At 42.7% G+C, this 25,231-nt stretch overlaps 1 protein-coding gene across 1 annotated transcript in view; it reads right to left on the minus strand.

Annotated features, from left to right (window-relative positions):
- Positions 1–1,091: 1,091 nt before the first annotated feature.
- atp1b3b (ATPase Na+/K+ transporting subunit beta 3b) overlaps positions 1,092–25,231 on the minus strand; it is a 34,593-nt gene continuing 10,453 nt past the window's right edge. Inside the window, exons 2-7 of the mRNA XM_038962060.1 lie at positions 9,520–9,648; positions 5,051–5,149; positions 4,427–4,614; positions 3,572–3,622; positions 2,324–2,410; positions 1,092–2,024 (exon numbers count right to left, since the gene is read on the minus strand). Coding sequence (XP_038817988.1) covers positions 1,857–2,024; positions 2,324–2,410; positions 3,572–3,622; positions 4,427–4,614; positions 5,051–5,149; positions 9,520–9,648 — 722 coding nt within the window. The 3' untranslated portion in view covers positions 1,092–1,856. The remainder of the gene's footprint in view (positions 2,025–2,323; positions 2,411–3,571; positions 3,623–4,426; positions 4,615–5,050; positions 5,150–9,519; positions 9,649–25,231) is intronic.

The raw sequence follows: 25,231 nt of genomic DNA on the forward strand, positions 1-25,231 counted from the left end.
GATAAAACTACAGTTGAGTTGTTTGGAAGCCACCACTATGTGTGGAGAAAAAAAGGCACCTCCCAACATCAAAACCGCAGCCCCATGGTTTGGGGGGCTTGGACAGCTTGCTATTATCAACGGAAAAATGAATTCCCAAGTTTATCAAGACATTTTGCAGGAGAATGTTAGGCTATCTGTCCGCCAACAGAAGTTGGGTGATGCAACAGGACAACGACCCAAAACAAATAAGTAAATCAACAACAGAATGAAAATATGCCTTCTGGATAGGCACAGTCAGTCCTGACCTCAACCTTCTGGAGTGGCCCAGTCAGTCCTGACCTCAACCTTCTGGAGTGGCCCAGTCAGTCCTGACCTCAACCTTCTGGAGTGGCCCAGTCAGTCCTGACCTCAACCCAATTGAGATGCTGGGGCATGACCTCAAGAGAGCAGTTCACACCAGACATCCCAAGAATATTGCTGAACTGAAACAGTTTTGTAAGAGGAATGGTCCAAAATTCCTCCTGACCTTTTGCAGGTCTGATCCGCAACTACAGAAAACGTTTGGTTGAGGTTTTTGCTGCCAAAGTTGGGTCAACCAGTTATTAAATCCAAGGGTTCACGTACTTTTACCACCCCGCACTGTGAATGTTTACACGGTGTTCAATAAAGACATGAAAACGTGTAGTTGTTTGTGTGTTATTAGTTTGTCTAATTGTGTATTATTATGTTTGTCTACTGTTGTGACCTAGATGAAGATCAGATCACATTTTATGACCAATTTATGCAGATATCCAGGTATTTCCAAAGGGTTCACATACCTTTTCTTGCCACTGTAGGTGTTCCTTTTGTCCAAGTGGGAAAGCGCAGTGTGGAGTATAATAGCAATTGCATCATCTGTGGATCTGTTGGGGCGGTATGCAAATTGGAGTGGGTCTAGGGTTTCTGGGATAATGGTGTTGATGTGAGCCATGACCAGCCTTTCAAAGTTCTTCATGGCTACAGACGTGAGTGCTACGGGTCGGTAGTCATTTAGGCAGGTTTCCTTGGTGTTCTTAGGCACAGCCATGGCACTAAAAGTAAATAGACACAAATTGAGAGTTTTTTTAAAATCATCTTTATTTCAAATTTGTTCTCATACAGACCTTAAGGCATCTGTACAAAGCACAGTTCCCATAGGTGTGTAAAAACCTCTTCCCTTAGATGTCAGACAGGTAGGTTGAATTATAAGCAGATATATTTTTGTGCATTTTTTCATCCTTAAACGTATTCTCTTATACAATAATCTTAAATTACAGCTATTCGTTATTTCTTAGTTTGATTTCTTACAGCGTTCAGACACAGTGAGCTAAAGACAGAAACAGTGTTTATAGCCATCAAGTATGTACATACAGAAACAACACGTCACACACAGCAGACTGCACAGCACTACGGGACACCACATCAAATCAATGCTCCAAATACAGCTATATACAGGTCCATACTATGGCACGATGTCGCTACATCACCACTGACTATAATGGAGGTGAGAGGTGTGTGTGTGTTTGTGTGTGTGTGTTTGAGGGGGGGATTCAAATGGTTCGTTTATTGTATTTCCCTTTTCATGGTGTGATGAAGGTCCAAGAGGGGGGCAGGCAGGTGGAGGAGTCAGTGACATATGATAGGGGATGGGGATTTAAAAAGGAATATAAGGAGCACACCACCATGCTACCGTAGCTTCCCCTGATCCACCCCTGCAGTAGCCAAGGGGGCAGGGCCTGGTCCTGGCCGGATGGAGGGGGGAAGTGGATTGAGGAGGACGGTTCAGTGGAGGTGGGTGAGGGCATTGATTACACGCAAAGGCGGCATTGTGCAGCTCTAGTGGTTTTCCTGAACCACTACTCGACCACTTTGACCCTGAATGTGACGCGCCCCAGGAACTTGTCGCGGTCGTCACTATTCCGCAGGTCGGAGCCCTCGATTTTACACTCCATGGTCAGCTCGTTGTTGTAGTCTTCCTTGGTCAGCAGAAGCTTGACCGCGACCAGGGGCTGAACGTAGGTTGACTGGCAAACACACAGGGAGAGATGGAGGGAGACCGCTGTTAATTCATATATGCACAGACGTGCGCACATCCATACACATAACAGTGGTTGTCATGACAATACTCTGACAATCAATTTGCACTCAGTGCCTCAGGTGAATATAGTCCACCCACATACTGTACATTTCCCAGGATTCTCATCTCCCCAGACTGCCTTGACAACAGTAACATTTACTACTTGTAATTACAATTAAATTATTCTGCATTCAATCTCATTAACAGTTTCCTTCACAATATAAATATGTAGCGTCATGTACTTACATGCAAATTCTTCCCGTAATAAGGGAAGTACATCTTATCGAACCGCCCCTCGGATGGGAAGTACTGCATCTGCAGGGGGCTTTCTCTCTGTGGGTGGAAGTGGATAAGGAGGAAGAGGTGGAAGGAGGGGGTGAGGAAGAGGAAGAGGTGTGAGATCACAGAACTACACATATGAATGCACTGGGAACGTACGACGCTGCCTCCACCGACTCTCAGAACAACAATCTGACTAACTCTGTACACAATCACATAAAAACAATCCTGGAGTCTACAAACACACGCATACTGTAGCTTTACACACGACAGGTGTAAACCACCACACTCTCACAGTACACAATGTAGTTACCACGCATGCACACACAATATAGTTACCACCCACTCACACATACCAGTACGCGAACGCGCACACACACACACACAATCTGCCACCAGATGGTTCTCTATGGTTATCAGAATGGTTTACGGTGGAGAGGAGAAATTCAAATGAATTCAGAGAGAAAGAGAGGAGGACAGATGGAGGGGAGTTAAAAGAGCCAGTCTCTATTTTTGCTGAAGGGCAGAATACAGCATCAGTGTTTCTCTGTAGACCTTCAAACATTTGCCATCGGGTCACAAAGGTCAGAGTTCAGAGCCAGAAGAAAACCATGGAAACACCGTTAGTGGGAGCCATGGGCAGCGGAGCAGAGTTCTAAAATCAACGGAAGGAACCTTTTCAGGTTCCAATGCATTACCATACAGATACATACGCCAACTGCAGTTATATACAGTCAGTGACACTGATTACCAAAAAGATCAACACTTTAATATTGACTCTGTCTATATTGTCTTTGGGGTGATTAGTTATAGGGGTTAGATTAGAAAGCCATGAATGCTGTTTAAAGCAGCAGAGGACAAAGCGCCACATCACAGAGGTGGACAGAAGCAGCGCAGAAAGTTAATGGAGAAAGGCTAGGGCTAGGACCATGGGGAAACATAGGGGGGCTAGGACCCGATTTCTTACCCACCAGTGTACTGCTGGCCCTACAGGCAGCGTGGAGAGAAATCAGATATAGACACTTGTGTGAAAACACAGACAGAAACAGACGTGTGCATTCCTACATAAAGCACACACACAAATATAAAACAAAAGACACGTTAGGGAGTACAAAACCTGTCTCAAAGTCCTAGCACACAAAAACACAACCTGGAGCACACACACACACACAATTCATTGTTACACCCAAAATAAAAACTGTTTGTTTGCTTTACCTTAGCTGTGCAGTTAATGTAGGGGTCCCCGCGCGGTTTCAGTCCAATGATCTACAGGAGTGAGAAGAGTATCATAAAGACTATTATAGCAACCTTTAGTGAGTTCAACATTTCGTTCTGGTGTTTCTTACACATTCCTCAAGCTTATTTACATGTAAACATGATCAAGACACACCAGATTTCAGAATGGTCTCAAAAATGGAAGCACTGATTTGAGTTAAAAGATGTTGAGAAGTAGCTCAGTTAGTGACGCAAGGAAATTATTTGGTTTGAGCTGGCCATATAAGGACCAGTCAGTAGATCGGGCACATGTGTGCTGCCTGCTTACTGAAAGGCCAAGGACTTGTACTTTCATAAACATAGCTGCCTCAGAGATGCCTAAGAATCTTCTTAATTGCCCCTGATAGGATTCATTAAGTTAGATTGAATACCAATCAGGCAACACACGCCAATCAATGCACTCTGACCTCTATCCCTGCAAACAGAGGCACAGAGGATATTCCAAATAGTGATTAAGAAACAAGTGCAGTATCAAGGACAGAATAAGCATTTTTCAATATGAATTTGAAGAAACTCTACTTCTGCACGAAGAAAGAGAGAGAGGGAAACACTGAAAAGCTGTAGTTCAAAGGCAATGGATCTAAGATACGGAGGTACTCGTGTAGGGGAGGTAGTTCAGTGAACCACGCTTGTGTGAGGAGTGACCTTGCCTGAGACCTGATGACTTGTGATAGCTCCCAGAGCTAATGGCTTAGGCTTTAAGCTCCAGTCTTTAGGCTTTAGTTCAGTGGGCTAACGCTGTCTATTTCATTTTGAGAAGAGTCCGACCAACGATCCCCAAATCGGGGCACTCACCCTGTTCATCTTGACAAGGACGCAGGGTTTCCCCTCGGCGTAGCCAAAGGTGGTGTCAGACAGGCCGGAGCACTGCCGGAGCAGACTGCGCTTGAACTGGCACACCTTCTTCTCCTCCTGATCATCCTGCTCATAGTACTCTCCCACCATACACAGCTCGTTCTTCTCCTGCACAGTGTCGTTGTATTCTGAGGGGTCCCAACATAGGGCACAGACTCAAGTTCCACTGTATTTGACAGCCTGCTATTTACCTGGTACAGACAGTGTTCACCTAAATATTACATGTCAAAATTATAGCTAATAATTATGTCACAGTAATGTATTCGTTACTTGTTTGTTTCTTTGGGATACATATTACATAATCAGTTAGACAGTTTTGTGTTGCATGTAAAAAGTAGTTAGTATGCTTTCACATATTCCAGTGCCACGGCCAAGGATTACAGTGCCCTATCAAGTCAGGTAGAATACTCTCCTTAGTAATGTACTGTATACAAAAGTGTCATCAACTGCAACTACTGAAACTCATTTCCTTAACCGATAAAACTGTATTTGTGCATAGATGTCAGATGTACACATTCTTCAGAAAACTAAAAATGGGACTGAAAGAGGGGATCTATCACTCACGCTGAAGGAAGTTCTCCAGATGCTGGACATACTGGTCGTACTGCTTAGGGTCGGTGCGGTTGAAGACGATGTCCAAGGACCGGGGCCTGATCACCAAACCTGAGGACAGGTTAGGGGGAAACATGTCACGTCAACTGTCTGCGCCTACTAATGTTATGGAGATGGTCCAGGCAACCTCGCTCACGTGACGGGAATCCTTGCCTGAGACTAGAGCTGTTACAGTGACCGTATTACCGCCACACCGGTGGTCACGAGTCAATGACAGCAGTCAAATTCCACGTGACCGCTTAGTCACGGTAATTAGGCTTCTTCAAGCTCTGATTCTGCTGATGGTCATTAGTTAGCCTACCAAACTTGCTAACTGCCTGATACTCAGCACTCTGACATAAATGCAAATCTAATCAAAAATCTAATCAAATACTTCATGAGAGCTCATGAGCTCATGTCCACAACATTTCTATAGGCTATGCCATTGCGTGAGAAAACAGAGTGATGGCCTCTATTAAAAAGAGGAGGATCCCATCGAATTTCTACTATATTTATTTCTCAACTTTCCTAATATTAAGCACAATGCTTCTCTTTACAACAGGAGTATAGCCTACCTGGCTGGCATGAAAATAAACCACGGGAAAAACATTTAAGTGCATAGATTATTTATTTTCTCCCCTTGCCCCAGTTTTGAGACAGGTGCATGATAATGGTCCTACACCTGCATTGCTTGCTGTTTGGGGTTTTAGGCTGGGTTTCTGTACAGCACTTTGAGATATCAGCTGATGTAAGAAGGGCTATATAAATACATTTGATTTGACTTGATGACTTTCTAAATCAAACCTACTTTAACCCATATATTATTTAGTACATCTAAAGTCAAGATTAAATCAAGAATAGTCTGATGGGTGACAATATTACCCTATCACTTGTGAATGATATATTATCACTTGTGAATGATGCCCAGCTTTTGGCAGTAAGGCAAGAAACAGAGTATGCCTTTTTTTGCAACTTTTTCAAACCTCATTTAGCCTAGCCCATATGTTTTGATAAGGTTTGTATCACAACTAAGTGGCCAAATATCCTCTGAAAATTAAGCACATTATGCCACTTTACAATGGGTGTAAAGCCTAACTGGCATACATTTTATAATAAAACCATTACATGCATAATCGCATTTGCGGTCACTTTTGAGAATGGTGTTTTCACGCTAATTGATTGCATTTTGGAACATTTGCACATATAGCCTACTACCATGTGCACATTGCTGCACTTGTAATGTGAAGAAATAGCCTAATAGTTTATCAACATTATAAGTTAAACGTTCTGATCTGTTGCGTTAGCCTCATTGCTTCAAAACGTTTGTTTGATGCTAGTGGTTGTATTAGATCCCAAATTATCACATCCCACAACTGTCACAGACTATGTTTGGAATATTTATTTCTCGCACAGACTTGAATAGTTCAACTTTTGTACTATGGGGGATAGTACATTGACATAAGCTAGTGTTTTTGGTGTCGTTAGGCCTACTCATCATGTTGGCTGACGAAAAGTATATGTGGACTGTTCTTCCAATATCTTCAATATGCGCCGTGGAATTGGATAAGGACGCGCGCAGTTGCCTCCCCGGTGTCTGTCTTCCCTTGTAGCCTGTGATCACGTGACGGGCATTGGCTAATAAGAATTTAGCTATCTGAGAGAGCCATGTGAGTGAGTGCTTCGGAGCACACAGCTGGGAGAAGGAAATTATAATTATTATATTCAGCTCAAGGGCACAATGGCCACTGGCTGCTAAAGGCATGGACTTTTTAGGGGGCATTAAGGCGACACAAAAGGGATGCTGCCGGGAAATTCAAGGCATTATCAAGTGCTTGCCAAATTGTGAATGAGAGACTGATGAAGTGTGTGGAGCCTGCGCAAAAAAACAAAGCAGAGCTCATGCCTTTCATGCAACTTTTTTCAAATCATCATTAGAGTCACATCATGCAGCCTTAAAATGTCTTCAAAATCTAAACATATAGCCCAACAATTGTATCACAACTAAAGTTACAAAAATAAGGAGGACCTGTTTCTTTGTTAACTGCTCAACACAGAATAGCTGCATGTGCGCACTCCCTCAAATAGTTTGGAGAAAATATCCTTTATATTTTATTCATGTTCAATTCTATTTTTCATACTATAAAATAATGCCACGGAATTCTAAGCAAATCTTGTATGCTAAATGAACTAGTGTAGCCCACAGCCATATTGCATAGCCAGATCAGGGCCTAACATAAGGACAACTCAGAGTATGGTATTCTGTTCTTCTAAATTAGACTACATTTTCTTCATGTCATGTTTCTTTAGACCTGTCTAAAATAAATCATGGATTTATTGTGATGGTGTAGGCTTTATTACATGGATTTATTAGACTTTTTAAAATGTAGATGTTCCAAAAATGTGTGGAAGCTAAATGTGCTAAATGTGTTTATGTTAATTAACGGTCAATTACCGTGAGACTGGCAGTTATTTGCTTGACAATCACCGGCTGACAACATTTAATGAACAGCCACAGCCCTAGCTGTGACCTGAAGATTTGTGTTAGCTCCCTGAGCTAAGGCCTGGGCTTTAGCTCATCAGACTAACTAATTTCTGGTGGCATGCAAATGACCCCAGTTTAAATCCAGGCAGTCACACTAATAATACTAGTATTGTTATCAAAAACTTATACTACAATAAGCCACATGTATTGCTTATGCTGCCTGACAGCCAGATATTGTAATACTGTATCTATTGTTCAAATGGGTTGCGGAGAGAGTTGATAAAAATAAATAAAATACTTTAATAGCTAACACAAGTTTTCACAACAGCCAATGTTATTAACACTCGCCAGATGAAACCCTGCTGGCAAAGAGGGTCGGCTGTGGCCGACCGTTAAAACAGAGGATGCGTCCCAAATGGCACCCTATTCACTATATAGTGCACTGCTTATGACCAGAGCCCTATAAGCCTTCGTCAAAAGTACTGCACTATGTAGGATATAGGGTGCCATTTGGGACTTTGGCAAGCCAACTGCAAACGGCAAGGCTGAGGAAGCCTTATTATCAGGAAGCTATGGTGGAATTTCACTCGTAGCTGATTCAGATGAGTGCGTCTTAGTTGTGACCTCAAGGCGTCAACACCCAGGACCCCATTAGAAAGTGTGTGGTGTGATAGACGACACAATGGAAGGACTCCAAAAGAGGGGACAATGGGAGAGGACACAGAGTGAGAGAAGATGACAGGGGACTGTGGGTGGAATAAATTGTCACGAGAGGAGTGTGTACGTGTGTGTGTGTAAGAGAGAGAGAAGCTTGCTATACTATACCTGCATTCCACACATTTTTTGCCAAACCCCAAAAAGCAGCTAGTCAGAAGGTTTGCATTTTAGCGGCAACTCTACACCGCCTTAGAAACTTGTTACACAGCACATTTTAAAAGAGCAGAAAGAGTCAAAAAGATATTCGAGAAGGCTGACTGTGGATGGCGGAAAGCATAAATGCGCAGTATGGCTCAATTGGTAGAGCATGGTGCTTGCAACGCCAATATCGTGGGTTCGATTCCTGCTGGGGCCACCCTTACAAAAATGCATGACTGTAAGTCTCTTTGGAGGAAGTGTCTGCTAAATGGCATATATTATTATATACAGTATTAGGACATAGGCCTAGAGGAAGGGAGTTAGTTTTTATGATGGCCTCTCTGTCAGGGCGATGGAGATGGAGAGAGGCTGTGGGGACAGAACAGATGGGTGCTGTACTGGTGGACCAGCGGGAGGATGCATGCAGAGCCTGGGAGACAGACTCTCTCACTCCTACAGACACATACACACAGACACACACCTCCGCTCCATAATTCACAGGATTACATTTCTAACTCTTCTATTTTTTTTGTTACACTGACACAGTATTAATTAACGGGTTTTTGAGACTCGGCCGGTGGTTTTTCATGTCTAAAATGACAATATCGGTCAGTCAGTGTTTGACTGATCTGTTTATTCCCTGAGTGCTTGCGTGTTTTGGCAGTGGCAGCCAGCTCCTCTGTCGCGCCAGTAAGGCCTTCAGTGGGACATGGCAGCAGAGTCTGAGACATTGTGCAAGCCAGGCCAGGCGCTAGCAGAGACAGCTCTGACGTTAGTGAGTGAGCTCACCAGCCAACTGGCAGGCTCCCATTCTGCAGGAGCCTCGTCTATGCTTCAACAGCGGTCCAGACGCCGCAAGAAAAGAAACAACGCTGTCCGTGAGAGATAATGACATATTTGAGAGAGAGTGGACATATTTGTATTGTATATATGTGTGTGTGCGTGTGTGTGTGTGTGTGTGTGTGTGTTTGTGAGTTTGTGAGTTTGAGAGGGAGAGAAAGAGAGTGAAAGAGCGAGAAAGAAAGAATAAGTGAATGGGTGAATTTCAATTTGAGCACTGTTCTGTTTAGGTTGAGTGTCTGTTTCGCTGCAGTGTAATAATCACCTGGACTGGCCACTCGGTCGCGGTATGTAGGAATGTTGTCGTCTAGTGTCTGCAGCATGACCCACATGGTGAGCGTGAACATCCCCGCCAGGAAGCCATAGAAGACCAGGTAGAAAAGCAATATCAGGGCTGAGGAGAGAGAGGGAGAGAGTAATTATTCTCTGTTAATCACACAATCTTGGCTCAACAGATCAAAAGCATTCCTCCCATCAGTGTAAGTCACATGACTTGATTCTTTGTCCCCATAATTAGGCATCCACCATACTTCCTGGAGAGTGCTGGAGAGGACAATGTGAAAGAAAATATCAGGGCCAGCACAGGACGGAGAGCGGGCGAGATAGAGAGAGCTTGACAACTGTGACTGACCCCAAATTAAGAAATCCTTGACTATGTACAGTGAGCATAGCCTTGATATTGAGAGAGGCCGCCATAGCCCACTGCCCATAAAATGAGGTGGAAACTGAGCTACACTTCCTAATCTCCTGCCAAATATATGACCACATTACAGACACATATTTCCCACAGATCACACAGACCCACAAATAATTTGAAAACAAATCAAACATTCATAAACTCCCATATCTAATAGGTGAAATGTGTGGCCCATTGCCATGAGAAAGGAGAAACCAGTGGAGCACAAACACCATTGTAAATAAAAACGTATATTTATCTGTTTATGTATTTTCCCTTTCATATTTCAACTATTTGCACATTGTTACAACACTGTACATAGCCAATAATATAACATTTGTAATGTATACATTATTTAAAAACTTAACACAGAGTGTAATGTTTACTGATTTCTTATTTCCCTTGTTATTGTATATTCCATTTGCTTTGGCAATGTAAACAGATGTAAAGCCCTTTGCATTTAATTGAAGAGAGAGAGGGGGAGAGACATCAGCTCAGGACATTTGTGGCGTCGTGACAGTGACAGAAAAGACGGTTGTCTTTAACGAATAAACTCCAGCACACAGGAATGCTCCACAATTCAAACCAGTCAACATAGTTGTTTAAAGATCCATTACATTTATTCTCGAGCAGACATACAAGAACACGTGTCGTTTTTTTCTGATTTTGCCAATGACAGTCAGAGGAGCCCGTGCAGATCTGGGAGCAGATTGGGCTATATTGATATATTGATGACAGGACGATTATATTACATTTTCGTCTGCTCTTATCCAGAGTTAGTGCATTCGTCTTAGGTGGGACAACCACATATCACAGGCATAGTAAGTACACTTTTCCTCAATAAAGTAGCTAAAAAAAACACTAGCCTCAACGTCGACAGTTGAGAGGCGACTCCGGGATGCTGGCCTTCTAGGCAGAGTTGCAAAGAAAAAGCCATATCTCAGACTGGCCAATAAAAATAAAATATTAAAGATGGGCAAAAGAACACAGACACTGGACAGAGGAACTCTGCCTAGAAAGCCAGCATCCCGGACTCGCCTCTTCACTGTTGACGTTGAGATTGGTGTTTTGCGGGTACTATTTAATGAAGCTGCCAGTTGAGGACTTGTGAGGCTTCTGTTTCTCAAACTAGACACTAATGTACTTGTCCTCTTACTCGGTTGTGCACCGGGGCCTCCCACTCCTCTTTCTATTCTGGTTAGAGACCGTTTGCGCTGTTCTGTGAAGGGAGTAGTACACAGCATTGTACCAGATCTTCAGTTTCTTGGCAATTTCTCACATAGAATAGCCTTCATTTCTCAGAACAAGAACAGACTGACGAGTTTTAGAAGAAAGGTCTTTGTTTCTGGCCATTTTGAGCCTGTAATCGAACCCACAAATGTTCATGCTCCAGATACTCAAATACCTAGGTGTCTGGTTAGACTGTAAACTCTCCTTCCAGACTCACATCAAACATCTCCAATCCAAAGTTTAATCTAGAATTGGCTTCCTATTTCGCAACAAAGCATCCTTCTCTCATGCTGCCAAACATACCCTTGTAAAACTGACCATCCTACCGATCCTCGACTTCGGCGATGTCATTTACAAAATAGCCTCCAATACCCTACTCAATAAATTGGATGCAGTCTATCACAGTGGCATCCGTTTTGTCACCAAAGCCCCATATACTACCCACCACTGCGACCTGTACGCTCTCGTTGGCTGGCCCTGGCTTCATACTCGTCGCCAACCCACTGGCTCCAGGTCATCTACAAGACCCTGCTAGGTAAAGTCCCCCCTTATCTCAGCTCGCTGGTCACCATAGCAGCACCCACCTGTAGCACGCGCTCCAGCAGGTATATCTCTCTGGTCACCCCCAAAACCAATTCTTCCTTTGGCCGCCTTTTTTTTTTGCCTTTACCTCCCTTATCTCACCTCATTTGCTCACATTGTATATAGACTTATTTTTCTACTGTATTATTGACTATATGTTTGTTTTACTCCATGTGTAACTCTGTGTTGTTGTATGTGTCGAACTGCTTTGCTTTATCTTGGCCAGGTCGCAATTGTAAATGAGAACTTGTTCTCAACTTGCCTACCTGGTTAAATAAAGGTGGAAAAAAAAAATACTCAACTAGTCTAAAAAAGCCCAGTTGTATTACTTCTTTAATAGGACAACAGTTTTCAGCTGTGCTAACATAATTGCAAAAGGGTTTTCTAATGATCAATTAGCCTTTTCAAATGATAAACTTGGATTAGCTAACACAACGTGTCGTTGGAACTCAGGAGTGATGGTTGCTGATAATGGTCCTCTGTACGTCTATGTAGATATTCCTTTTTTTTTTTTTTTTCTTTTTTCTTAAATCAACCGTTTCCAGCTACAATAGTCGTTCTCAACTAGCCTACCTGGTTAAATAAAGGTGAAATAAAATAAATAAACATTTACAACATTAACAAGGTCTACACTGTATTTCTGATCAATTTGATGTTATTTTAATGGACATTTTTTTAGCTTTTCTTTCAAAAACAAGGACATTTCTAAGTGACCCCAAACTTTTGAACGGTAGTGTATGTTTCAGGTGCTTTCAGAAGATGGGCAGGGACTCTGCTGGCCTAGCTTCAGGGGGATATCCCTGGTGTCTAATGGACGAAGAATAGAGAGCTTAGAGATACAGTAGTATATATAAACACTGCAATCGGAAAGTATTCAGACCCCTTGACTTTTTCCACATTGTGTTATTATTCTAAAATGGATTAAAGAAAATGTTTTCCTCATCAATCTACACAATACCCCATAATGACAAAGCGAAAACAGTTTTTTGTGTGCAAATGTATTAAAAATAAAAAATAAAAATACCTTATTTGCATAAGTATTCACACCCTTTGCTATGAGACTCGAAATTGAGCTCAGGTGCATCCTGTTTCCATTGATCAGTCCACCTGTGGTAAATTCAATTGATTGGACATGATTTGAAAAGGTACACACTTGTCTACACGTGAACGACCGGCTCGATTCGGTCTGATGTAGCAAAATTTGAAATTGTGTTTTTTACATTGGATAAAAGTAGAGACTCAGAGGTAGAAAATTGTATATCATACACTACACTTTAGGAACAATGGAAAAGGTAAATCTGCTTTGAAAGTTAATAAACTTCACTTTTGAGAAAATTTGCTAAAATATAGTTTTTGCTTTATCATTATGGGGTATTGTGTGTAGATTGATGAGGGGGGGAAACTATTTAATCCATTTTAGAATAAGGCTGTAACATAAAAAAAAGTGGAAAAAGTCAAGGGGTCTGAATATTTTCCAAATGCACGGTATACCATATATCTATGGTAGAGTCACTATTACACCACCATGCATGGTATCTCTACAGAAACACTGAAGCTCAGGGAAGAGCCCATTGTCAGCTATTACACAACAATAGTTACAAACAGAGAAAGAGAGGGGAATACAAAGAAAAAGGATATACAAAATGAAAGAGAAACAGGTGAAAATAGGGGGGGGTGGGAAAGGCACAAAATGGTCGAATGAGCTACAGAGAGATCTTCATACGGATGTGAGGATACAGTTCTACACAGGACAGAGAGAGACGTAGCCCAGATAGACTACAAACAAATGTAAATACATACAAAGAGATATCGTATTAAGAGAAGACAGGATGATGATGGGAAAACAAGATATGGATGGATCGAGATGGTGTGCGAGAGAAAAAGCTAGAGATAGAGAGAGCTTCAGCTTAATTATAGATGCATTGCTTCTTTCCTGAAGTCTCTGAGGTAAGCTGTGCGTTTATAAATAGGATGTGGGGGAGGACAGATAAGTGACGGCACAGCACTGGCCTGAGGAAGAGAGGAGCTGGGTAGGAGCGTCAGATGGATCAGAGCCACACACACACACACACACACACACACACACACACACACACACACACACACACACACACACACACACACACACACACACACACACACACACACACACACACACACACACACACACACACACACACACACACACACACACGAATATGGAGATACTCACACACATATGGATACACTCATGCATACACACACACATATGGATATGTACAGACACACACACACACACACAAATTTGGACGCACACACACATGCATGCATTATCACATCCATCATATACCACAGCGTTAGTGCAAGACTGACAAATACATGCATGCATGAACGCACGCACGCACGCACACACACACACACACACAGCTTTAGATGGCTGGGTCATGTAAAATTAATGTAGAATCCAATCAGATAGAACTCTCTTTTTTTAATGTCTTAACAAAATGCCAGAAATCCATTGGACCACTTTTGATGCTTAAACTGGAATTGGGATTGACAATCCAACACATCCTCATGGAGCACTGTCGTTATGTAGCCAGTGCACTACATACAGTTGAAGTCGGAAGTTTACATACACCTTAGCCAAATACATTTAAACTCAGTTTCTCAATTCCTGACATTTAATCCTAGTAACAATTCCCTGTCTTAGGTCAGTTAGGATCACCACTTTATTTTAAGAATGTGAAATGTCAGAATAATAGTTGAGAGAATTATTTATTTCAGCTTTTATTTCATTCATCACATTCCCAGTGGGTCAGAAGTTTACATACACTAAATTAGTATTTGTTAGCATTGCCTTTAAATTGTTTAACTTGGGTCAAATCTTGTTTCTGGTAGCCTTCCACAAGCTACCAGAAACAAAAAAGAAAAAAAATAAGTTCGGTGAATTTTGGCCCATTCCTCCTGACAGAGCTGGTGTAACTGAGTCAGGTTTGTAGGCATCCTTGCTCGCACACGCTTTTTCAGTTCTGCCCACAAATTTTATATAGGATTGAGGTCAGGGCTTTGTGATGGCCACTCCAATACCTTGACTTCTTGTTCTTATGCCATTTTGCCACAACTTTGGAAGTATGCTTGGGGCCATTGTCCATTTGGAAGACCCATTTGCGACCAAGCTTTAACTTCCTGACTGATGTCTTGAGATGTTGCTTCAATATATCCACATAATTTCCCTACCTCATTATGCCATCTATTTTGTGAAGTGCACAAGTCCCTCCTGCAGTAAAGCACCCCCACAACATGATGCTGCCACCACCGTGCTTCACGGTTGGGGTGGTGTTCTTTGGCTTGCAAGCCTCCTCCTTTTTCCTCCAAACATAACGATGGTCATTATGGCCAAACAGTTCAGACCAGAGGACATTTCTCCACATTTTGTTACGGTACAGCCTTATTCTAAAATTGATTAAATTGTTTTCCCCTTCATCAATCTACACACAATACCCCACAATGACCAAGCAAAACTTTTTTTTTTGCAAAGGTATAAAAAAATAAAAAAGGAAATGCTACATTTACATAAGTATTCAGACCCTTTACTCAGTACTTTGTTGAAGCACGTTTGGCAGCGATTACAGCCTCGAGTCTTCTTGGATATGACGCTACAAGCTTGGCACACCTGTATTTGGGGAGTTTCTCCTATTCTTCTCTGCAGATCCTCTCAAGCTCTGTCAGGTTGGATGGGAAGTGTTGCTGCACAGCTATTTTCAGGTCTCTCTAGAGATGCTTGATCGTTCAGGGGTTCTGGCTATGCCACTCAAGGACATTCAGAGAGTTGTCTCCCGAAGCCACTCCTGCGTTGTCTTGGCTGCGTCCTTAGGGTCATTGTCCTGTTGGAAGGTGAACTTTGGCCCAGTCTGATGTCCTGAGCACTCTGAAGCAGGTTTTCACCAAGGATCTCTGTGTACTTTGCTCTGTTAATCTTTCCCTCGATCCTGACTAGTCTCTCAGTCCCTGCTGCTGAAAAACATCCCCACAGCATGATGCAGCCACCACCATGCTTCACCGTAGGAATGGTGCCAGGTTTCCTCCAAACGTGAAGCTTGGCATTCAGGCCAACGAGTTCAATCTTGGTTTCATCAGATCAGAAAATCTTGTTTCTCATGGTTTGAGAGTCTTTTGGTGCCTTTTGGCAAACTCCAAGCAGGCTGTCATGTGCCTTTTACTGAGGAGTGGCTTCCTTCTGGCCACTCTACCATGGTTCAATGATGTAGAGATGGTTGTCCTTCTGGAAGGTTTTCCCATCTCCACAGATGAACTCTGGAGCTGCCAGAATGACCATTGAGTTCTTGGTCACCTCCCCTACCAAGGCCCTTCTCTCCTGATTGCTCAGTTTGGCCGGGCGGCCAGCTCTAGGAAGAGTCTTGGTGGTTCCAAACATCTTCCATTTAAGAATGATGGCGGCTACTGTGTTCTTGGGGACCTTCACTGCTGCAAACATTTTTTGGTACCCTTCCCGAGATCTGTGCCTCGACACAATCCTGTCTTGGAGCTCTATGGACAATTCCTTCGACCTCATGCCTTGGTTTTTGCTCTGACATGCACTGTCAACCTTATATAGAGAGGTGTGTGCCTTTCTAAATCATGTCCAATCAATTGAATTTACCACAGGTGTACTCCAATCGAGTTGTAGAAACATCTCTTCGAGTCTCATAGCAAAGAGTCTGAATACTTATGTAAATAAGGTATTTCCGTCATTTTTTTGCTAACATTTCTAAAAACCTGTTTTCGCTTTGTCATTATGGGGTATTGTGTGTAGATTGATGAGGATTTTATTTTATTTGATCCAGTTTAGAATAAGGCTGTGACTTAACAAAATGTGGAAAATGTCAAGGGGTCTGTATACTTTACGAATGCACTGTATATATATATACACTGCTCAAAAAAATAAAGGGAACACTTAAACAACACAATGTAACTCCAAGTCAATCACACTTCTGTGAAATCAAACTGTCCACTTAGGAAGCAACACTGATTGACAATAAATTTCACATGCTGTTGTGCAAATGGAATAGACAACAGGTGGAAATTATAGGCAATTAGCAAGACACCCCCAATAAAGGAGTGGTTCTGCAGGTGGTGACCACAGACCACTTCTCAGTTCCTATGCTTCCTGGGTGATGTTTTGGTCACTTTTGAATGCTGGCGGTGCTTTCACTCTAGTGGTAGCATGAGACGGAGTCTACAACCCACACAAGTGGGTCAGGTAGTGCAGCTCATCCAGGATGGCACATCAATGCGAGCTGTGGCAAGAAGGTTTGCTGTGTCTGTCAGCGTAGTGTCCAGAGCATGGAGGCGCTACCAGGAGACAGGCCAGTACATCAGGAGACGTGGAGGAGGCCGTAGGAGGGCAACAACCCAGCAGCAGGACCGCTACCTCCGCCTTTGTGCAAGGAGGAGCAGGAGGAGCAATGCCAGAGCCCTGCAAAATGACCTCCAGCAGGCCACAAATGTGCATGTGTCTGCTCAAACGGTCAGAAACAGACTCCATGAGGGTGGTATGAGGGCCCGACGTCCACAGGTGGGGGTTGTGCTTACAGCCCAACACCGTGCAGGACGTTTGGCATTTGCCAGAGAACACCAATTGGCAAATTCGCCACTGGCGCCCTGTGCTCTTCACAGATGAAAGCAGGTTCACACTGAGCACATGTGACAGACGTGACAGAGTCTGGAGACGCCGTGGAGAACGTTCTGCTGCCTGCAACATCCTCCAGCATGACCGGTTTGGCGGTGGGTCAGTCATGGTGTGGGGTGGCATTTCTTTGGGGGGCCGCACAGCCCTCCATGTGCTCGCCAGAGGTAGCCTGACTGCCATTAGGTACCGAGATGAGATCCTCAGACCCCTTGTGAGACATATGCTGGTGCGGTTGGCCCTGGGTTCCTCCTAATGCAAGACAATGCTAGACCTAATGTGGCTGGAGTGTGTCAGCAGTTCCTGCAAGAGGAAGGCATTGATGCTATGGACTGGCCCGCCCGTTCCCCAGACCTGAATCCAATTGAGCACATCTGGGACATCATGTCTCGCTCCATCCACCAACGCCACGTTGCACCACAGACTGTCCAGGAGTTGGCGGATGCTTTAGTCCAGGTCTGGGAGGAGATCCCTCAGGAGACCATCCGCCACCTCATCAGGAGCATGCCCAGGCGTTGTAGGGAGGTCATACAGGCACGTGGAGGCCACACACACTACTGAACCTCATTTTGACTTGTTTTAAGGACATTACATCAAAGTTGGATCAGCCTGTAGTGTGGTTTTCCACTTTAATTTTGAGTGTGACTCCAAATCCAGACCTCCATGGGTTGATAAATTTGATTTCCATTGATAATTTTTGTGTGATTTTGTTGTCAGCACATTCAACTATGTAAAGAAAAAAGTATTTAATAAGAATATTTCATTCAGATCTAGGATGTGTTATTTAGTGTTCCCTTTATTTTTTTGAGCAGTGTATATAAGGAATAGGGTCCCTTTTCGGACGCAGCTCTGCTCTCTGGGCTGCTGTTGACTAGCGTCGGCTCTGCAGTTGTTCAAGCATCGATCGTGGGCTCGGATCAATCAACCATCAGTCTGCAGTGGAATGGATGGAGGAGGCAAGGATCAGAGGGCGAAGGGAGGTTCATATTCATTAGGGGTTCTGATGGCGGTGCCTCCATTCTCTTCTTACCTGAACCGTTATCTAACCAAATCACTAGTATGCCTAAACCTAACCGTACCCACTTTCTAGCTTTCCTCATGGGAGTATGTTGCTCTCATGGTTAGGGCCAGGATTGTTTTGTTACCAGCTGTGTTTGCAATTGCCTCATTTTGTAAAGTGTTGAGACTACACTTAAAATCAACTTGATTCGATTTTTTCCCAGTCAGGCCATGCGATCGGGAAAAACACCCATGCCCTACTCACGGTCCTTTAAAGACAAGAAGCTCCTGCGCACTGCGATTGCAAGGTATCCCTTTTAGCTACTCGAATTCCAACAGTTCTGTCCACAACTCTGACCCGCACACTCACTGCCATCCACATTAATTGACCACTGCAATGGCAGCACTTCTGTCTCCTCCACTCCTTCTGGTCAGTACTCCCACTAGCCTTATCGAATCCTACCCGCATACTGCACAGTTCATTCCCTGTGTCTGAATAATGTGTCCTTTCGCCCTAAGACTGTATTGTGCACACATTGGATTGGTGTAATCATAGGATAGACAGAGTTTCCAACACATTTCTTATACCAGATCCGTTATTTTTAAGGGAAGTGAACAAGTGCACACTTTGGGAGAAAGGACTCCCTGGATTAAACAAAGGTAAAACAAAACCTCCCTTCATCTAATACCATGACCTCAAAGTATGCTCTCCACCTATTCCCTCGGTCCCTGTCTCAAAGTTTTCCCACTCCTCTCCACTACACTCACACTTATTCACCTTGCAGCAAACTGCACCACTCTCAATCAACTTCATCCGCTCTCAGTCTCTCCTCCTCACCCCCATACTCTCTCACACATAATCCTGCTCCCCTCACCCTGACAGCCTCTCCTCACCTCCCAACTCTCTTACACAGTCTCCTTTGTCCCGACTCCCCATTAACACCATATGACTTTGGGAGCACTACTGCACTCATTCATTAATCACTGCCTTCTACGGTTGAATGGCGGGAACCCGATTACTGAGATTTACCGCCCAAAACCACACCCTTTTCCCGGGATAAATAAGTGCGAGAAACGAAAAATTATATTTAGGAACAGCACTGCGTGAAATCCAAATGTTAAATGAAATGTTATGTCTAAATCAGGCTTTTCTACGGCCTCTGCATGCTGAATCATCGCTCACGGTAGAGACAGACAGCCCATCTGTCAGACAGCCCACCTATTGCATGTATCAGAGATACTAGGCTAAAAAACCCTGACCCCCGTATAATTCTGAAGAGAAACTATAAACACTTCTCAGAGCAAGCCTTTATCCATGACCTTTATTATTCAGAGCTTTTATCCGTAAACTGCATCGTGGACCCAGTTTTAGAGTTCTCTTTCTTTTCGTCAATTTTTACCTTCATGGCTGATAAACACGCCCCCGTTAAAGCGACTTAGGGTAAAAAATCTCCTGTGATTTGAAAATCCTTTTTCTGCAAAAGAATCAAGCATGGGCCTTGGTGAGGAAAACTGGTGAAACAGCTGATTGTCTGCTTTTTAGGCAATTGAGAAATAAATGGACCGGAGGAATAAAAAAGGCAAAATCTAGGTATTTTCTTGATGCTATGACAGGTGATCCCGTTAAATTCTGGAAAACTGTCAACTCACTTAATTAAACGAGGAAACTCCTTGACTTCCCTGCCGAAGCAAATTACATCGGAATCTGGGATCATCAGTGACCGAACTGAAATTTGTGATGTTTTTAATAAGCATTTTATTTCTGCTGGTTTTCTTTTTGAAAGAAAAAATGGCCAACATGATCCTGACCGGTCTATTGTTTCAGTCCCTCGGCCTTCAGCTGATGTGGAAAACAGTAAGCCGGTTTTTAATTTTCAAAAAGTCACAGAAGATGAGGTCTTATCTGCACTATCTGCTATAGATTCTAAGAAATCATTAGGTGCTGACAATCTGGATCCATATTTACTCAAGTGTAAATTGCTGGTGCAACTTTTTATTGCTGGTGTAGTGACGCATATTTTTAATCAAACATTTGTTGTAGGAAAGATTCCTACATCTTGGAAAACAGCTTTTTGTTTTACCACTCCTCAAGGGAGGTGATGGTTTGGAATTGGATAATTATCCATAGCCTATGCTACAGTAATATAAAGACAGAACGCGCGTTTAATTTACCCACTACATCTGGCTTTTTCGTTGCTTTAAATCAGTGCACGTGCGGAGCACTCTCTCACAGTGTTTTCTCTCTCTCCATCAACTCCATTAATATTGCATCCAAAATAGATAATCCTGTTCTAGATTGATAAATAGCCCAATATCTAGATGTCCTAGCCTACTTCTTTCAGGTAATTAATTCAATATTAGGCTTATATTTAGCTAATTAATATGGGTTATGCATAATAAGCTTCTAACTTATAGCCTCTGTCTCTTGTGCAATACGCAAGCACCTGTGCTCCGCTGGCCTCTCCTTAAAAAACGCTCCTTAGCTCTTGGAGTCCCATGCAGAAAAACTAGACTAGAATAGCTTGACGGACATCTTTTTTTATTTTTTTATTTTTTTTACATTTCTTATACCAATAGACTATTTGAAGAGGGTTGCAAGCTATTTTCCGCTGAATGTTGAATACAGCAGCCAATAGAACTCACAGCTAGATTAAAACGAAAGCAAACGTGCGACGGAGGAAGGCTATAGCAGTTCTTTATTCAGGCCCATAACCATTCAATCTTTATGAAGAGAAGTGAAAGCCTTCTGTATCTAATTCTAGTCCTACATTATTCAAGGATGTCATTAGGATGAAGATAGGGACAATGGAACTTATTTCATTTACCTGTTGAAAGCAAGAAAGTAATAAAACAACAATAGAGAGAGAAAGAGGAGCTAGGTTAATAACATTAGGGGAAATATTATTAAAGGTACTGTATATACAGTATGCATCAGCCTACTAATTATACCAATAGGCCTTATTATACTTTCAAATTAAAATTGCTAGCCTATACTTGTAGGCCGCATGTGCTGCACCAGAATCACATGTTCTCTTCTGGTTTATAATGGTTTGATAGATGTGCCTAATTCCAGTCCATATAATACAATACACTAATACAGTTCACACTCAATACGATTAACCTACTGGAGCTAGTTCCATTTATTTACCCAAGAGAGCATATAGCTAGATACCTCTATGGGCTTTTATGTTTTTCTGTTGTGCGGAATGTGCAGTTGCCTATATCATATATATTGGATAATGGCACAATCATTTGGGCTTTTTGGGGCTTGGACTCATTAAATGTCATTAATGTAGGGCTCATAAAATGCATTTAATACATGGCTCATCAGGCTCAGGTAGCATCATGTTTGAATATTCATGCTGTTCAAAGCTCTAATCAAATCTAGACATATTTCTATGCTTTATAATGCTTTTGAATGACACCGGTTTTGGCAGGAAATAACGGGTTACCTGGGAGAAAAGTGATTTATTCTCGGGATAGAACAATTGTAAAATACAGGGAAAATATTCAATTCTACTGCCATCCTTAGGCCACATTACTTCTGTCACGTTCCTGACCGGTTTTCTGTTATTTTGTATGTGTTAGTCGGTCAGGGCGTGAGTTTGGGTGGGCAGTCTATGTTATGTGTTTCTATGTTGGTAAAGGGTGACCTGATATGGTTCTCAATTAGAGGCAGGTGGTTTTCATTTCCTCTGATTGAGAGCCATATTAAGGTAGGTGTTTTCACATTGATTGTGGTGGGTGGTTGTCTCCTGTGTCTGTGTTTGTCGCGCCACACGGGACTGTCTCGGTTTGTTTGTACGTTCGTTCTTTTGTGTAGTCTGTTTTTCCTGTTCGTGCGTTCTTCGTTACATGTAAGTTCTTACGTTCAGGTCAGTCTACATTCGTTTTGTTATTTTGTTTAGTATCAAGTATAGTTCGTTTTTTGTCTTGTTTAATAAATATAATGTCAAACTACCACGCTGCATATTGGTCATCTGATCCGTCTCGCCTCTCCTTGTCCGAGGAGGAGGAAGAGCTAGAGAACCATTACAACTTCAGACAGCCTTTTTGTATTTTTTGTCAAAAACAGAGCCTTTTACATTGATGGACCACAGAGATATCAGATGGGCTATCTGTAATTTGTCTGACATTTCATACATGTCAAAAGTTTAAATGAGTGCATTTTTGATGTCTTTAATGAATCTTTGTCCAGGCCGTGAGCTTTAGAAAAGATGAGTGGAAGGGTCTGGACCCAATGGGTCATGTTTTTTACTTGGTCGCATGTAACTGAACCATGGCAACCAAATCAAATCAAATCAAGTTTATTTTATATAGCCCTTCGTACATCAGCTAATATCTCGAAGTGCTGTACAGAAACCCAGCCTAAAACCCCAAACAGCAAGCAATGCAGGTGTAGAAGCACGGTGGCTAGGAAAAACTACCTAGAAAGGCCAAAACCTAGGAAGAAACCTAGAGAGGAACCAGGCTATGAGGGGTGGCCAGTCCTCTTCTGGCTGTGCCGGGTGGAGATTATAACAGAACATGGCCAAGATATTCAAAATGTTCATAAGTGACAAGCATGGTCAAATAGTAATCAGGAATAAATGTCAGTTGGCTTTTCATAGCCGATCATTAAGAGAACCACATACCTTTGTGTGGCTGCGACCCTCTTCAGTGGTGGGTCATGGGGGTTATTAATACCCAAAGGAGAGGGTCAGAGGGGCTGGGGACTAGGGGTATGGTGGGTGTCCCAGGGAAAGTGAAGACTAGGGTTGGGGTGTGTGTGTGTGTCAGGAGGAGTGAGGATCAGGTGTGTGTGTGGACTAGGAGTAAGTTGTGTGAATGTGTCCCAGAGGAGGTGGGGACCAGGGGTGTGGAGGTGTACATTACAGAGCCCAAGGAATGCCAAGAACACGTGGTGGGCAAATCAGACAGCTCTTTGGGAAAGTGTTTTAACTTCTGTAAAGTGACACGCATGAGTGAATGGTCTCACCACAGGCCTTGGTGCTGTCCTTACTTTTTCCATGCATCCATGTCAACATACACACGCACATAGAGGAACACAAATATGCAATTACTCACACACCAAGTCTCTCACACACCAGCCCGGTTCATGCATCATAGGTCATTTATTTCCATGTTCATACCAGGCCCGTGACTCAAACCAGCCCTTCCCCTTTAACCTTAAAACCTAATCCAGTCCAAGACAGAGTCACAAACTCAATCTCCCCCGCCTGTCCCAATACACTGCGATCAGAGCCGGCTGCAGACAATCAGCTAGGGGGAAATCAGATTTTCAGATTTTTATTCTATATTTATAATTCAATTAAATATATGCAACGAATTTCCAAGAACAGGTTCCTGTGCCAATGCACAACACTCAACCAATAAGCAACGCATACCGGTTGCCGATTTGAGCGTTTATCATCACGGTTTGCGTTTTCATCACAACAATCAAGTATGTAAATCTCGACAAAGAGAAAATACATCCCTCCATACTTATCATCGAAGGCTTGGTTTGACAATCTCCGAATGTCATGAAACTTTTTTGCTGTTTTGTAACAGACGTCTATTTCCATTAATCGAACGGCCGTTGCGCAGTTTGGATGCTGGAATTATATCGGAGTGGATGAACGTGCACAGGTAGCCTACAGGAGACGTTTGAAGTAGCCCAATCAGATTAAAACATTGTGACTAGTTGTGTTTATGCCACACAATAAATACATTTAAAAAAAAGTTAAATGACAAATATTTAGGAGCACAGGATGACCTCGGAGAATGATGATGGGCAACAGACAGTGCCATCAGCATCAGAAGTAAAAATACAGCCAGACTCTCATGCTACTGTGCCTTTCTTTAATATTTTGAGAGTAGACCCACAACTGATCCAAATGGAATTAAAACGTTCAAATAACAGGGTTTTTGCCCCATTATTCAAATATACGTTTTCACTGCAGTTTACAGCCTAGAGTAGAACTGTACTGAACTGAAAACAATAATACAATTACTCATTGGATCGTGGTGTTTAAGGCTAGTCTACGTAGAATAATTGTATTGTCCCTAAACAAGATCAATAGGGTAGCTTTTTGAGCTGTGTGTCTTCACTGTTCTTTCGTGAGCAATGATGCACTTGGCCTCTCCACTGCCTATCAGCTATTCCTCTATATTGTGGATTATTTTTGAAAATTGGCGCATTTGAATAACTGTCCACGTGTAGTTTCTCAGCCAACAAGCAATTGATATCAAAAATGTCTATATCACGTGTCAAACTGATTCCACGGAGGGCCGAATGTCTGTGGGTGTTCGCTCCACCCTTGTACTTGATTAATGAATTAAGGTCACCAATTAGTAAGGAACTCCCCTCACCTGGTTGTCTAGGTCTTAATTGAAAGTAAAAACCATAAACCCATACACACTCGGCCCTCCGTGGAATGAGTTTGACACCCCTGGTCTATATCAATATACTTTTCCCCATGGTAGAAACATGGTCCTATTCTATTCTATTGCCATTAGGTGCAAGAAAGATAGTCTATTCCAAACAGACTCTGGGACAGTTGTGACACGATAGATCCCAAATTCATACTGTAACGACCCTTGGTTTATAGGCGCGGAAATCAACTCTGCCGCTGGCGATAGGGCGCCGGACCTCGGGCTAGAAGGTCGAGGGTTCGAGACCTGCTCCCTGCTGTTTCATTACAATACATTCAGTAGCCATAAACTACGTACAAAAAAGTGATGTGCTCAAGTCTGCCCACCGTTATATGCACTTTAAATGGTAAATGGGAAGTGCACTTCAATTACCAGTTGAGAAATAAAAATAGCTATTTTTAATTGAGGATA

Source organism: Salvelinus namaycush, chromosome 23 (genome assembly GCF_016432855.1).
Source record: "Salvelinus namaycush isolate Seneca chromosome 23, SaNama_1.0, whole genome shotgun sequence".
Taxonomy (NCBI): domain Eukaryota; kingdom Metazoa; phylum Chordata; class Actinopteri; order Salmoniformes; family Salmonidae; genus Salvelinus; species Salvelinus namaycush.